This window comes from Crinia signifera, chromosome 7 (genome assembly GCF_055691185.1).
Source record: "Crinia signifera chromosome 7, ASM5569118v1, whole genome shotgun sequence".
Lineage (NCBI taxonomy): Eukaryota > Metazoa > Chordata > Amphibia > Anura > Myobatrachidae > Crinia > Crinia signifera.
Window position 1 is genome coordinate 118347142 of NC_139223.1, and position 13648 is coordinate 118360789.

Genomic DNA, 13648 nt, shown 5'->3' on the forward strand with positions numbered 1-13648 from the left:
TCATAAGCCATTATGTAGCATAATTACAACGAGATCTTAATAAGTCTCTGGGCAACACCCACTTTCTCCTGTGCATCAGCCATAATAAAATCCACCGTCTACAATGCAATAGTTTAGAGAAAGAATGCAAGTCCGTTTTGTAAGGACTCCAGCATGGATGGGTCCTTTGGCATCTGCACTCCTGCTTCCACGAGGATACTGTGCAGACAGGTGCTATATCTGGAAGTGAATCATCTTTCCAGTGTCCTACAATTCTAAATGCACATGTTACACTTTCATGCTTCTATCTTTTGAAATAAGAAATTAGATAACCAGCAATTACACATGACACACATGCAAAATTCTACAGAACAACATAGTTACCACACAACTGCTCGGAATGTCACAATAGCACAGCTTTCATATACAGTCTCCAAGTTGCTCAAAAGAAGCTACTGTAATTGCATTCAGTTAATAAGACAGTGTGCAGGCAGGGTCAGAGCTGCTGTTTGAAACTACCAGGAGGAACAAGGCTCTGAGGAACTTAGAACATCACAATAAATCTAGATTTGAAGTATAATCAGGGCCGGTGCAAGGCACCGGAGCGCCCCAGGCGAGTCGGGGTGGTGGCGCCCGGTGCCGGGGGGAGGGAGGGGGGGTGGTACCTGTGTAAAAAAATTGCTGCCCCGGCGTCCCTGCAGTGCTGGGGCGGTCAGGGGTGTCCGTGCCGTAGGGGTACCTGCGGTGCCGTCATGTATATAAAGCTGGCTGCGGCCGGTGGGGTCCCTGTAGTGAATAGCAAATAACTAGCGCTTCCCGCGCTGCCGCGCACATAGCGCTAGTTATTTGCTATTCACTACAGGGACCCCGCCGGCCGCAGCGAGCTTTATACACATGACGGCGCTGCAGGTACCCCTACGGCACGGACACCCCTGACCGCCCCAGCACTGCAGGGACGCCGGGGCAGCAATTTTTTGACACAGTTCGCTGGGGGTGCGGGGCGAACTGCCGCCCTCCAGGTGCCGGCGCCCTAGGCAAATGCCTAGAGCTGCCTAGTGGTGGCGCCGGCCCTAAGTATAATTAACTAAATATTTAAATAATAATGTTATTGGCATTTGAAACCGTGATACTCTGGACTCAGAGTTAACTACAGTAGCTTATTACTGTGACACTATTCAGATTACATTAGGCACAGGGAATAACGATCTACTTGCAGGAAACTAGTCAGGGGTATCACTTATTTCTAATGCAATGTAGTGGTCAGTTATAATGAGCCCTTGGAAGCTGGGAGATACTGTATGTGAACTGAACATAATGTGACATTCCTATGGCAGTACAATAATAAATGGTACAGAGAGCAGTCCGTGCTTAGTCTCAAAGAATCTTTTACTGTACTGGCCGAGTTCCAGTATTTTTTGGTTTCCACTTCGTATGCCGCAATGTATTTTATTTTGATTGTGGGAAGTAACTTGTGCTTTTCCTAATATTAACCAATTGATTTGTGCATAGAAACAAATTCCCTCCCAGTATCTTCATCAGTACTCATGTGATGGATCTGGCAACAAACGCTGGGAGCTAAGTACAAAATATCCCCAGGGAAAAGTTCTTCTCACGCCAGAGAGAACCATCATAAAGTCTCTGCATAGAAGGATTTATTTTTTTGAGGAAAAAAAATGATATAAAAAAAAAAATGATATATAATATATATGTCTACTACTTAATAGCAGCAAAGATTAAATTACATTTAGTAATACTACTAGTCATATTATAGTAAACTGACCGATACAGATTAGGCTCCAACAAAATGGCTCTGTAATGAAGACAGACAGGTAAAATTCACTTTACTCTTTTGTAAATGTGACGGCTATGAACTCGAAGTAAAACTGAAAACCATAACATTAGGCCATAAGACTGAGCACGGCTGCAGGACAGACTGGAAGCGAAGCTCATGCATTGTTAGGGCTCGGCCAGGGAGTCACCTGGTTTCGGAGCAGGTTAGTTTGGGCAACCAGATGAGCTTGGATTTTTCCCTGGCACCATTGTGGTGCAGCCTTCTCAAGCAGTGACACGGGCTGCCAAGGTTTCCACACAGGTAAAGAAAGAGAAAAGGCACAGAAAGAGAAGAGATTATAATACTGACAATTACAAGGAGGGAGGAAATAGCAAGGTACCGAGGAGCAATCAGTATTATGTCATCCTTTGTTGCATGCCAAAAGAGAAGCAAATAGCGTTCCACACAGATTGGGCCACTGGCGCTGACAAAATCACAACTGCGAAGAGCAACAAGAAGAATTAATCACAGATCAGGAATTAAGAACAGCCGGACGTATTCAGTTTAAGAAGACTGTCTTCTAGAGCATTTACACCTTGGTGTTAGTTACAATCCATGCATAGCTATATAGGGGATGCAGTTAAAATCCCGGCTGTCGGGATCCCGGCGTTCAGAATCCCGACGCCGGAATCCCGACCGCCGAAATGCCGACACATTCTCCCTCCTGGGGTGTCCACGACACCCCTGGAGGGAGAATAAATTAGTGTGCCGAGCGTAGCGAGGCACCGGGCCCGCTGCGTGGGCTGGTTGTACTGGTTGGGATGGGAATGCACATAATGTGGATCACTCAATAATACAGGAGCCACAATCTTTTTTTTATTTTTTATTAATAGCTCAGTGCTCAAGGGAACCCCTACTAAATGACTGCAAAAGCACAATTTTGGGGGGTGCTCCCATAGAGCCTGGCATCTAACTTGTGTACTAAAGAGGTGTAGCTGGAATTTGAAGGAAATAGGATATTAAGGACATAAAAATATACTACGGGGTAGATGTTGCTATAAAAAATAAAGAATCCTGAATTTTACTTACCAATGATGTGTAATTTTATAAAACCATAGTGGCCTTATGTTTACTATGTTTTTCTGATTCTGGTGCCCCACCCTAATGAACTTGGCATGTATTTTGATATTCATAATGGCGGGGCATCAACAAAAAGAAAAGTGTAAGAATCAGGACATCATAGCAGGTATACAGGAGACCAGTTCTAGGACATAGACGGTTGAGGGAAGAATAGTGTTGCCATTAAAACTAAATGACAGACACTGGATAGAGTTCTATACAATGGTGGTAATTGTACTTCTTATAGCAATAAAAAAAATAATAATTAAAAAAAAAAATGCCACTATAGCATCAGTCATTGTCATTTATTACTGTATAGAAGCCTCCTGAAGAACAGCCAAACTTCCCAAATGTTGCACACCACCCAGTATCTTCTACCTTGCTTACAAACACTAGATAGTATAGGTGTTAAATGCAAGATCAGACTACAGTTTTTGTTCTCATTACAAACACAAGAACATTGCTGAATAATGGGGCCCTCAAACGGGGCAATTTCAGGGCATTTTCTATGCGATCGCATTAGCTCACTTAGAAAATTACCCTACATCACTGTGTGCGGGGTCATAGCAATAGCATTGTGAGACCCCATGCGCCGCTATAGCCCCCTGACAGATCGCTCAGGGGCACATTGCCGTGTGCTGAGCGTTTTGAGCGATCTATCATGTGTAGTCCCCATCAGGTCACAGACAATGTGAAGGTCAACCGTCATAGGATGACCCCAAAAAGGTCAACAAGAGTTTCATGTTTTTTTGTTGTCAAATGTCGACACCTGAGCACACAAATTAGTGTACCGCTTTGCTAGCCATGCACCGGGCCAGGCGTCTTGCTTTGAGTGTATGATTCACGTATGGAAAAGTCCATTAAATGAGAACAATCATGAAAAATGCATGTCGACCTTTTCATGTGTCATTTATCATGCTGACCTATTACTTGTGTCAACAATTCGAACATGTTGACCATATAAATATATAAAATATATGTCAGCCATCTGGATACCATTGCATTATACCTGTGTAAAGAGACTCTTTAAAAGGAGGTTTTGGCAGTGTATCATTGTCTAGCAATTATGCAACTAAATGTCCCATCATGCTTTGGCAGCCTTTGCATGATGTGATAGGTTGTGCCCCAACAGATACATAGCCAACAGGTTTCTCAAGTCGGGCTAAAGAATTTACCTAATAGTGAACACGTCAGCGGTTATGGAGCAACAAATTGTAGCATAAACGGTACAAGGCCCACAGTATACTCTGCATCACGCCAGCAATTCATAAATACCCCATGTTTTTATAAGACAAAGGAGTTATTAAATTAAAGGAGTAAATGCATTACAGAATGACAATTTTTTCAGGGTTTTGGTAGGTTTTACCCAAAAAGCACAAGATCCCAAAAAGAAACAAGCTGTACTATTCTATAAAAATGAGGAGATATTTGTGTGAATTTGTAAACATTTCAGAAACGTGCTAGATAGAAACAAATACAACCTGTTATACACAGTGCAGTGTCCAAATACTATGTTCTCACATGATATTGGGATCATTTATATATAAGGATTTGCAAAATCCGACTATTACCAGTGTAAACAAAGCAATATAAACTACATGTAAGAAAATAGTATAGATATAATAATATAGAATATAAAGAATACAGAATTATATACATTAGAGCCCATCCAATTAGGTGCGTTTGCAGAAGCAGGTGTGTTGAAATTAGCATAATGACCCTTGAGGTCCATACATACTGGCGACTATACCCAGAGTGTATGGACAGTGAAGATCACGTTCATTGCTGGGGGGAAAAGACACTCAGTGCATACACACTGAGCGGCGTTTCCCCTGCCCGGCGCCATAAGCAGGGGGGGGGGGCTTTGCATAGTTCAGTGCTATGCAAAGCCGGCCTCAAAGCCTCTCATCTGCTGGTATTACCAGCAGATGAACGGCTTTCCCGGCAATGATGCGGGAGCGCGCAGCAGCGCTCACTGCTCATCACCGGAGCATACACACTGGGCTGCTTTGAGCTGAAACATGCTGTTTTGAGCAACTTTCAGCTCAAAGTCGCCCAGTGTGTATGGGCCTTTATTCAGATCTGATCGCAGTACAAATTTATTCTCGAAATGGGCATGTGCACTGCAGTTGGGGCAGATGTAACATGTGCAGAGAGTGTTAAATTTGGGTGGGGTGTGTTGAAACTGAAAAAATGCAGCCAGTATTTACCCTGCACAGAAACAAAATAACTCATACAAATCTAACTCTTTATACAGGTTGCATGCGATAAGGATGTTGCGGCAATAGTTGCGACTATGCCAGTAAAGTGAATGGGTGCCAGTGTGGGCAAGCGCCTGCCTCACATTCACTTCAATGGGAACTATCAGCCATATGAATGAGCATTGCGTGCGGAGCTGCATTCACATCACAACCCCACTACATTAAGCCACTATGTGTAGCAACAACTTAGCGGCACATACCGATCGTTATTTATGTGTCCCTTCATACAATTTGTATATTATTCTCTTGATTTTCTGTGGTGCGCTCGCTTCACTTCTAGTGTATATACGGGTAGGTGATAACCTTTATATCATGTTATTCAGTACTATCACAGTTTGACCATGTGAAGTCTGAGAACATTAGTGATTTTCTCTGATATTGATGTTATTGACAGACAGGCTCTCTCACACCCTGTCCGTTATTAACGGTATACACTTTTGAGCCCCGCTTCGTACAATCAGCCATACAGTCACTTTTGAATATTGACAGCGTGTGTTCCTAATTCCACTTGATGTGGTTTACTTGTATTGTATGTCTCCGCAATAACATGTACATAGAGATCGCTGCGGTATAACAATTAACACTGCAGCCGCTCACCACGTGCAGTGTGAGAACGCTGACCGTTTTCCCTGGTATTGGTGATGCGGTACCAGCGTGTAAGTGGGATTTCAAACAGTAATTTTATTCACCACACACAAGGAGTACATTAAATATTTTAAACATTATTCAGGTTATATTCCTGTATTCAGAGCAATTCTATCTCACGCGCCTATGCGCATTTCACCGCCCATGCCGGCTTCCTCAGGGCAAAAAACCCAGAGGTTGTTAGCATCAGTTGGACGCCTAATAAAGCTATCTGCAGTGTGCACCCACATTTTTTCTCTACCGTTCCCTCCCTTTTTTCTTGTATACCTATGTATTAGAGAAGGGTAGCACCACTCCTTTTTTTTCAATATATTGAAAAAACATACATTTCACATAAATTGAATAATAAAGAGATAGCAGATACAGCCAAATAAATCCCTTTCCCCCTTCCCCCAATTCTCTAAACTGGCCGAATAGTGTCTGTGTCTCTAAAACTAGCCCAATCTTCCAATAGCAATCCAATCACAATTGATGTAATGAGATGTCCTTAAAACGAGGGCCAGCAAAACCCAGTAAAATTGGTAAGCACCTCAGTAGGGCACTGTTATACAGCTAACTGGCCAGGTATCAGGAGAGCCAACCTGCAAGTTATCAGGGGGGCACTGTGTTATAGAGCCAACCAGCTAGTTATCAGTAGGGCATTGTGTTATAGAGCCAACCTGCCAGCTATAAGAGGGGACACTGTGTTATAGAGCCAATCAGACAGTTATCAGGGGGGCATTGTGTTATAGAGCCAACCAGCCAGCTATAAGAGGGGACACTGTTATAGAGCCAACCTGCCAGTTATCAGGGGGGCACGGTGTTATAGAGCCAACCAGCCAGCTATCAGGAGGGCATTGTGTTATAGAGCCATCCTGCCAGTTATCAGGGGGGCACGGTGTTATAGAGCCAACCGGTCAGTTACCAGGAGGGCATTGTGTTATAGAGCCATCCTGCCAGTTATCAGGGGGGCACGGTGTTATAGAGCAAACCAGCTAGTTATCAGTAGGACACGGTGCTATAGAGCCAACCGGCCAGTTATCAGGAAGGCACTGTGTTATAGAGCCATACTGTCAGTTATCAAGAAGGCACTATGTTTTAGAGCCATCCCGCCAGATCACCAACTCCAAATAAATATTTATATCCAGCACTAGCAGGTCAGCATGTGAAATTACACCGTAAAGTCCCATTAACTCACACATCTGCACTTGCCACAAAGCAAATGTACTGTAGGCTTATTGATGAGCCACGCATGTGCAGTAGCAGCAATGAATAGGGCTCTATGGCACATGGTGTACACAACAGAAGTTCACTGTAATCCAAACAGAGATTTGCTTTTATATGTATAACATATTGAAGGTGTATACAAGAACAAACACCTTTGCTAGACATACCAATTGAGCCCAGTGCACCATGGCAGACATACCTTTGTAATTTTGGTTTCATCTTTTTTCTTTGCATTCTGAAGAGATTCAAAGTGATGTCTTGCACTGTCGAAATCCACCATTTTTCTACCCCGTTTCGCAATACGTGACTGGAATAAAGAAATAAAGCGTAATGTGATACGGTTGCGCATGTACGATTCTTTCTTTTCTTGGTTGACTGTGGACGGAATTATTCTGTATGATGCTACATCTTCCACCCATCAGGTACCGAGAAATCACCTCTGTTATCCGATGTTTTATATCGGGTCATGCTTGTGAGGTCATTAGTTCCCAGTGAACGGAATCATGGCATTGGATTCATAGGGTTTATCTAGTAAGATGGAAGTTCTATTGAAGATGGGACGTTGCCCATTTCAACCAATCAGAATCTACTTCATTATTTAGCACCTTCTAGAAGATCTGATGGTTGCCCATAGCAACATCCCATCTTCAATGGAACGCTCATCTTAGTAAATAAATCCCATAAATGGCTAAGCAGGCTAAAGGTCTGCAATTACCATGAAGTAGGTTAAAAAAAAATAAAAAAAACACTCCAAAGCAAGACCGATCTATTCATACATGTGAAATGATCTATTCTGAAATTAGTTTCAGGGTTTAGGAATTTGTTAAAAAAAAAAAAAAATGGCTATTGATTAGTGATCCCAGTCAATGCTTCCACAGTGCTAGAGAGAACTAATCGTAGCAACTTACCTTGATATCGGGGAACTGCCCAAGGTAAGTGTCCATTGTCAGGAGAGCCTGGTCTACCAGCTTCTGGTGATAGTCAGTCCATAACAGGTCATTGTTCTGTCAAAGAAATAAGAAATTGAGCAATAGAATTCTCTAGTAATTGTCCACCATTCTGTTTTGCAACTACAGCAATTAGTCCTTACATTGTGTTTTGCAAACAAAAACAATGAAAACAGATGTTTTTGTAATATACCACAATCATTTATGGAATCTCCGTGAACTTCTGTTGTACATTAACTTTATTTACAGTCAGGATTTAATTATCAAAACAACAACGCTTAAAACAGAACGTGACCAAATTCCTAGAACAAGGAACATGTTACTGTTCTGCAGTTTGAATTTTTTCCAAAGCAATTTGTTTTCCTCAGTTTATGGGTTCTGTGTCCAAATTGCAAAAGCCATGAGTGGGGTCACATAAAAGCTGCATAGGTGGAGTCTGTTGTTCCAGAGGTGTAGGGGTCTGGAAGCTACGTATTTTGGGCCAGATTCTCTAAGCTTCAAAAGTGATAAAATGGAGAGTGAAAAACAGCTAGCCAATCAGCTCCTATCTGCCATGTCATAGACTGTATTTGAAAAATGGCAGGCAGGAGCTGATAGGCTGTCTGTTTATCACTCTCTATTTTACCACTTTTGAAGCTTAGAGAATCTGGCCCATTATGTTTACCTCATTCTCATTCAAGGGCCTATTCATCATCTTTACTATTGAGAGCTGTAAGGCCCTAAGTAAGTACCCAATGTGTTGCGAGTAGCAGAGGTGGATATATAATAACTTATGCAATGTAATATTAGGATCAGCTGTCACTGGGAGCCCTATCAATGCTACTTTAGGAACAGTGAAAATCAGCACTGACAGACACACATGCACACAAGAACCCTGCGTCTGGCGGAAAATGGTGAAGGTTCCTGCAGTCAAGCTCTGGAAGTAGTAGTTGGAAGGTATGCTGGTCATTGTAGTGTCATATTGGCAATTTGTGAAATACAATACGCTGGTGGCTTATTAATCGGTTTGAAAAATGTATTACTATAATCATGTTGGATTTAGATCTCTTTTATAGTCCATTACGATGTGCTGGAGGAATTTTGTGGTTACATAAGTGTGTAGTAGTAACAGTTCCCTTTTGATCTCAATTCCAAAGTCAAATAGATATTCTAGTAATACAATTTTAGGGTTATTTCCTGTATAAATGTGAGTACAGGACTACATGTGTCAGAATGCAGTATTAATACATAGTTGCTGACTTCTGGTCTATGCTCCGGGAAAGCAGCTAGGTTGGCTCATCGGGAGGAAGGTGGATGGGTGAAAGGGGTGTGGCAGGATGTGTAGCCACGCTCCCCGCTTTTCAATGACAAAGTTACTAGCATTGTCAAACAGGGGGCATGGCTGCAGGGAAGGGATCCTCAAACCCAGGAGACTTGTCATTTCAGGAAGAGCCATCTTTACAAATGGGTAGCTGCCCAAGGGCCCTTGAATTATAGGGGCCTTTGAGCATCTGCCTCCTGAGCTTCTTTGGAGGCAGTAGAGAATACTGGTGTGGTGAATGGCTGTAGTTCGCAACCAATCAGAGTGCCGACAGCCATTCAGTGTATGGAAGCAAGTGGAGAGATGGCGCATGACTGCAGGAGGGGGGGGGGGGGGGGGGGACATATATATATATATAATTATTATTTTTTTTAACATAAATTCCTGTTACTGGGTGGGAAGGAGCCCCAGTGCATTGTTTTGGGGCCTACAATACTGTTAAGACAGCCTGGATTTCAGGGGGCCGGGAGGACCACCCATCCATTCTCGGTAAGTAGTCAAGTATGTATTAAAACCTCCTAGGTCTATTGCAATACATTTTTTGCAGATTGATACAATTATGAACAAGTTGTTTTGTGTAATGCTGCAAGACTGCAGAGTCAGCTCATAGAACATCTATCCTGCTGCACAGGATATCACACAGATAAGTCTCGGGTTTTGGGCAAGAATTTTAAATATAGTAAGCGGCACAAAAAAAGAGGAAGTATATTATGAGAAATGCGATTAAGTAGAAGCAGAGTGTTTGCAAGAAGAAGTCCTAACACAGTAGCACAAAACAGCTGTGATTTCCACTTTTCCAAACAGTTTTACGGAATTGGGAATGTTGCTGGGGGATGGTCACAGAGACCTGGAGGCACAAAGCCAGATCCTCACCTCTGCAATCCTATCAGTCTCTTCTCTTCCCGGCCATTCTGGCTCATAGATTTCCTGCAGACACTCTGTAAGCTTCTTGGAGGCATCGTGCATAGCTGTCAGGGAACAGAGAGAGATTCTGCTTATATTTATCGTAATGCTGAACTTGGGGCTGGTACACAACTTGCAGAGGGGATATTGAAGACATGTGAAATGCTGACAGAGCCTCACTTAATGACAAGAAATAAGATCCAGATGTTTGCATTTGTACACCCATATCAAACAACAATCAGTACATACATTTATAATAGAGCTCCCCATCACTGGCTTTGAAGTGTAATGAGTCATCAGGAATGCTCCCTACCATCCTCTGCCAACCCTAAAGCCTTCAGAGCAGGTATAAGCGAACGCTCAGATGAATATATAAATTTAAAAAAAAACACACACATGCAGGGCAGGGATTCCGAAAGGTCACTTCATTTCTATTTTGGACCTCCTAATATACAGTATTGCAAACTGCCGACCATCCTACTATACTACAGTCATCTATGGGTGCAGTGTGCATCCTTAGCAATATGGAGCGTACATACAAGGTGAGATTGTAAATGATATTGATTAAAAAGCCCTTTATGAGCGATATTGTTCAAAAAGAAAAAATCACCTAGCATGTATGGGGCTTTAGAGTCAAGATTATGAAATTATGTCAGTGCTCAAATATATGGATATACCTGTATACAGTACTTCCACGTGTTGGACAATTTACCTTTTACAGTAGACAGATATGTCCTGAGGTCCTTTTGAAGTTTGGTGCCTTCGGTCTGTAATAAAATAAAATAGAAAACAGGTCAGAGGGTTATCTCAGTCTACAGCATGTACTCAGGATTGAAAAATGCAATTTTAGTAGTAAAAACATTACAGTACCTCTATGAATGTATAGCTTTAAACCTACAGGGCCATACTGTCATTATAAATTAATTTGCAAACACAAAAGCGTTGAGTTTTTTTATAATAAAAGTAGGTTTTAAAAAAAATAAAAAAAAGGTAAATACACATATTACATATTTATATTTGCATATTTGTATGTAAAATATTACTGTTTTTTGTTTGATCAATTGCTTTAAAATACATTTATCATAACAATATGAAGCACAATATTGGAAAATCTGTAAAAGGTTAGATACCTGGGCAAATGATGGATGCCAAATATATTGAAAGCAAGGACTACCAATATATTGTATATGTGTTAATTATGCAACATCCCAACAGTAACAGGATCATATGATAGATACTGTAGATAGACAGACGTTGAATTGCCTAGAATTCTGGTTGTAAGATGCACCTGGTTACTTCTGTAGGAGGGGCAATTGTTGGTGAGCATTTCTGGTAGGGAATATAGATTGTAAACTCCAATTGGGCAGGAACTGATGTGAAAGGCCAAATATTCTCTGTAAAGCGCTGCGGAATATGAGTGCGCTATACAAATAACAGGTAATAGAAAACACAGTTGGCAGCAGCTTCAGATACCAAGAGAGCTCAACTAGCTAGTGTTTGCTATGCAATCTAATGTATTGTCAGTAACGAATGGGAAAAGCATCATTAGCAAAGGAAAGTGGTGGGCAGAAGCTCCCATTCCAGGATTGGGACTTAAAGGCAAACAAAGATGACCAATGGCAGATCAATTAACTGCTATGGTAACTTTAAACTGTGGCCCAGGCAGCCCGTTTCAACAAGCATTCTGATGAAAACTCTGCAGAGCAGGATAATAACAGAAGCACCAGAGCGATTCACTAGTAAAAGAGCAGTAGAGATCTTTACGTGTTCTGCCTTGTGTGCTCATGTCAGTTTGCCATGAATATGGATTGTAATACCTAAAAAAGGTTGAACTTGTGCTGCCAAAGAATCAAACTCAGGAGCTGGCTTATATTAGGAATGCTAGATTCCATTATGTCTAACCCACATCAATGGGAGGACCTCAGACAAGGAGGTATTGTCCATCTGAAGGAGTGGCTAGGATAAAAGGAGTATTGGGCAGTGGAGTAGTACTTTGGTGCACTGGAACGGACTGGAACCTGGGTGCAGGTAGGAGTTGGCTAGAACCAACGAACGTACTGGATCCGGCTGGAACTGGAGGAATCCTTTGAGCAAAGGAATGTGAGGATGCAGTTCTAGAAGTCTCTGATGAACATTTATGGTATGTTACATAGGACTAGGAACACTGCAGGTGAGCATGGAGGCTCAGGTAAGTTCCACTAACACAAGCACCAATGGGATGACAACAGCTTACCGATGTTTTGTGCAACAATGGTGATGTATAGCGATGGAGTACTCTGAATGGTGACTGGTAGAAGCGGGTGACAAGTAGGTAGTGGTGATGTTGAACCGATGATAATCAGAGGTGCTTGGAAGACTCTATATAGACTGATTCATCATAGCTTCTAAGCTACTCCAGCAGAGGGAAATCGGCTGGAGCTCCAATGTTGGGTCGATGGTGAAGAATCCAATAGGTATAGCTTGGAAGCAAACAATAACATAGATTGGCTGGGATCGGAGTGATTGTACTGACTATTCCTTGGCTTTCTGCCAGCATCCTTGTAGGGAATAGGTGGTGCTGATTGACTGGAAAGAATTGAGGTCTGCAAAAAATTTCCCCGGTTGGCTGCTGAGTTTCATGAGACTGTAGGCAAGATGGTGACGCCCATGTTTGGGAAGTAGAGGAACACTCAGCATGCAGGAAGCATGGCTGCATCTTGTGACTTTGGTAATGAAGATGGAGACTGCAAAATACTGTCAGAGGTAGCAGAGTGCAACTTAGCGGTAAGTGCCAATGTTACATGATCAGTGATGCTAATTATAGCAGGACGTGGCCAAGCAGCATGTTGAACAGTTTGACATGATAATCGCTGCCGGAGATTGTGACATGCGGCAGAGTGGTATGTGCCAGTGTGACATAATCAGTACTGCCAGATGTCCATGGGAGATGCTGGCCAGGCGCCAGGGCCTTGGAAGTCTGTTTACCGCACCATGACCTTCTATAGCACTTCAGATCAAGCCTAGAAGGTAAGAAAGTGTTTCTCAGACACCGGATCATGACATTGAGGAGGTTTTGTTTCACCATATGACTTTCTTCTGCTGCTCTTTAGCCCATTGTCTTGCTCTATTGAACTCAGAAATATACACTGCCACTTAGGATGGGTGGTTCATATCCTCTATCCAGTATCCATCCGCCTCGCACCTCTCCAATCCATTTTTAATGCTGCTGTTATGCTTATTTTCCTCTCCCGCCGCTCTACCTCCGCCTCCCCCCCTCTGTCTATCTCTTCACTGGCTCCCCATTCCTTTCCGAGTTCTCTTTAAACTCCTCACCACCACCTACAAGGCTCTCTCCTCCTCCACTGCTCCTTACCTCTCTTCACTGATCTCTATCCATACTCCCTCTTGTCCTCTTTACTCCATCGCTGACCACCGACTGACCTCTCACCTAGTCACCTCCTCCCACTCCCGTGTCCAAGACTTCTCTCGCACTGCCCCCCTGCACTGGAACAACCTCCCGCCACCCATCAGGCTTTCT

General features: G+C 42.7%; 1 protein-coding gene across 6 annotated transcripts in view; it reads right to left on the reverse strand.

Annotated features, from left to right (window-relative positions):
* Positions 1–13648, reverse strand: part of BIN1 (bridging integrator 1) — a 112358-nt gene that overhangs the window by 37911 nt on the left and 60799 nt on the right. For 5 of the 6 annotated variants that reach the window (XM_083153660.1, XM_083153666.1, XM_083153664.1 and 2 more), the window contains exons 3-7: positions 10844–10898; positions 10102–10196; positions 7890–7985; positions 7181–7288; positions 1959–2051 (exon numbers count right to left, since the gene is read on the reverse strand). In XM_083153660.1, the coding sequence (XP_083009786.1) occupies positions 1959–2051; positions 7181–7288; positions 7890–7985; positions 10102–10196; positions 10844–10898 (447 nt within the window). The remainder of the gene's footprint in view (positions 1–1958; positions 2052–7180; positions 7289–7889; positions 7986–10101; positions 10197–10843; positions 10899–13648) is intronic. The other variant, XM_083153662.1, reaches the window with a different exon arrangement.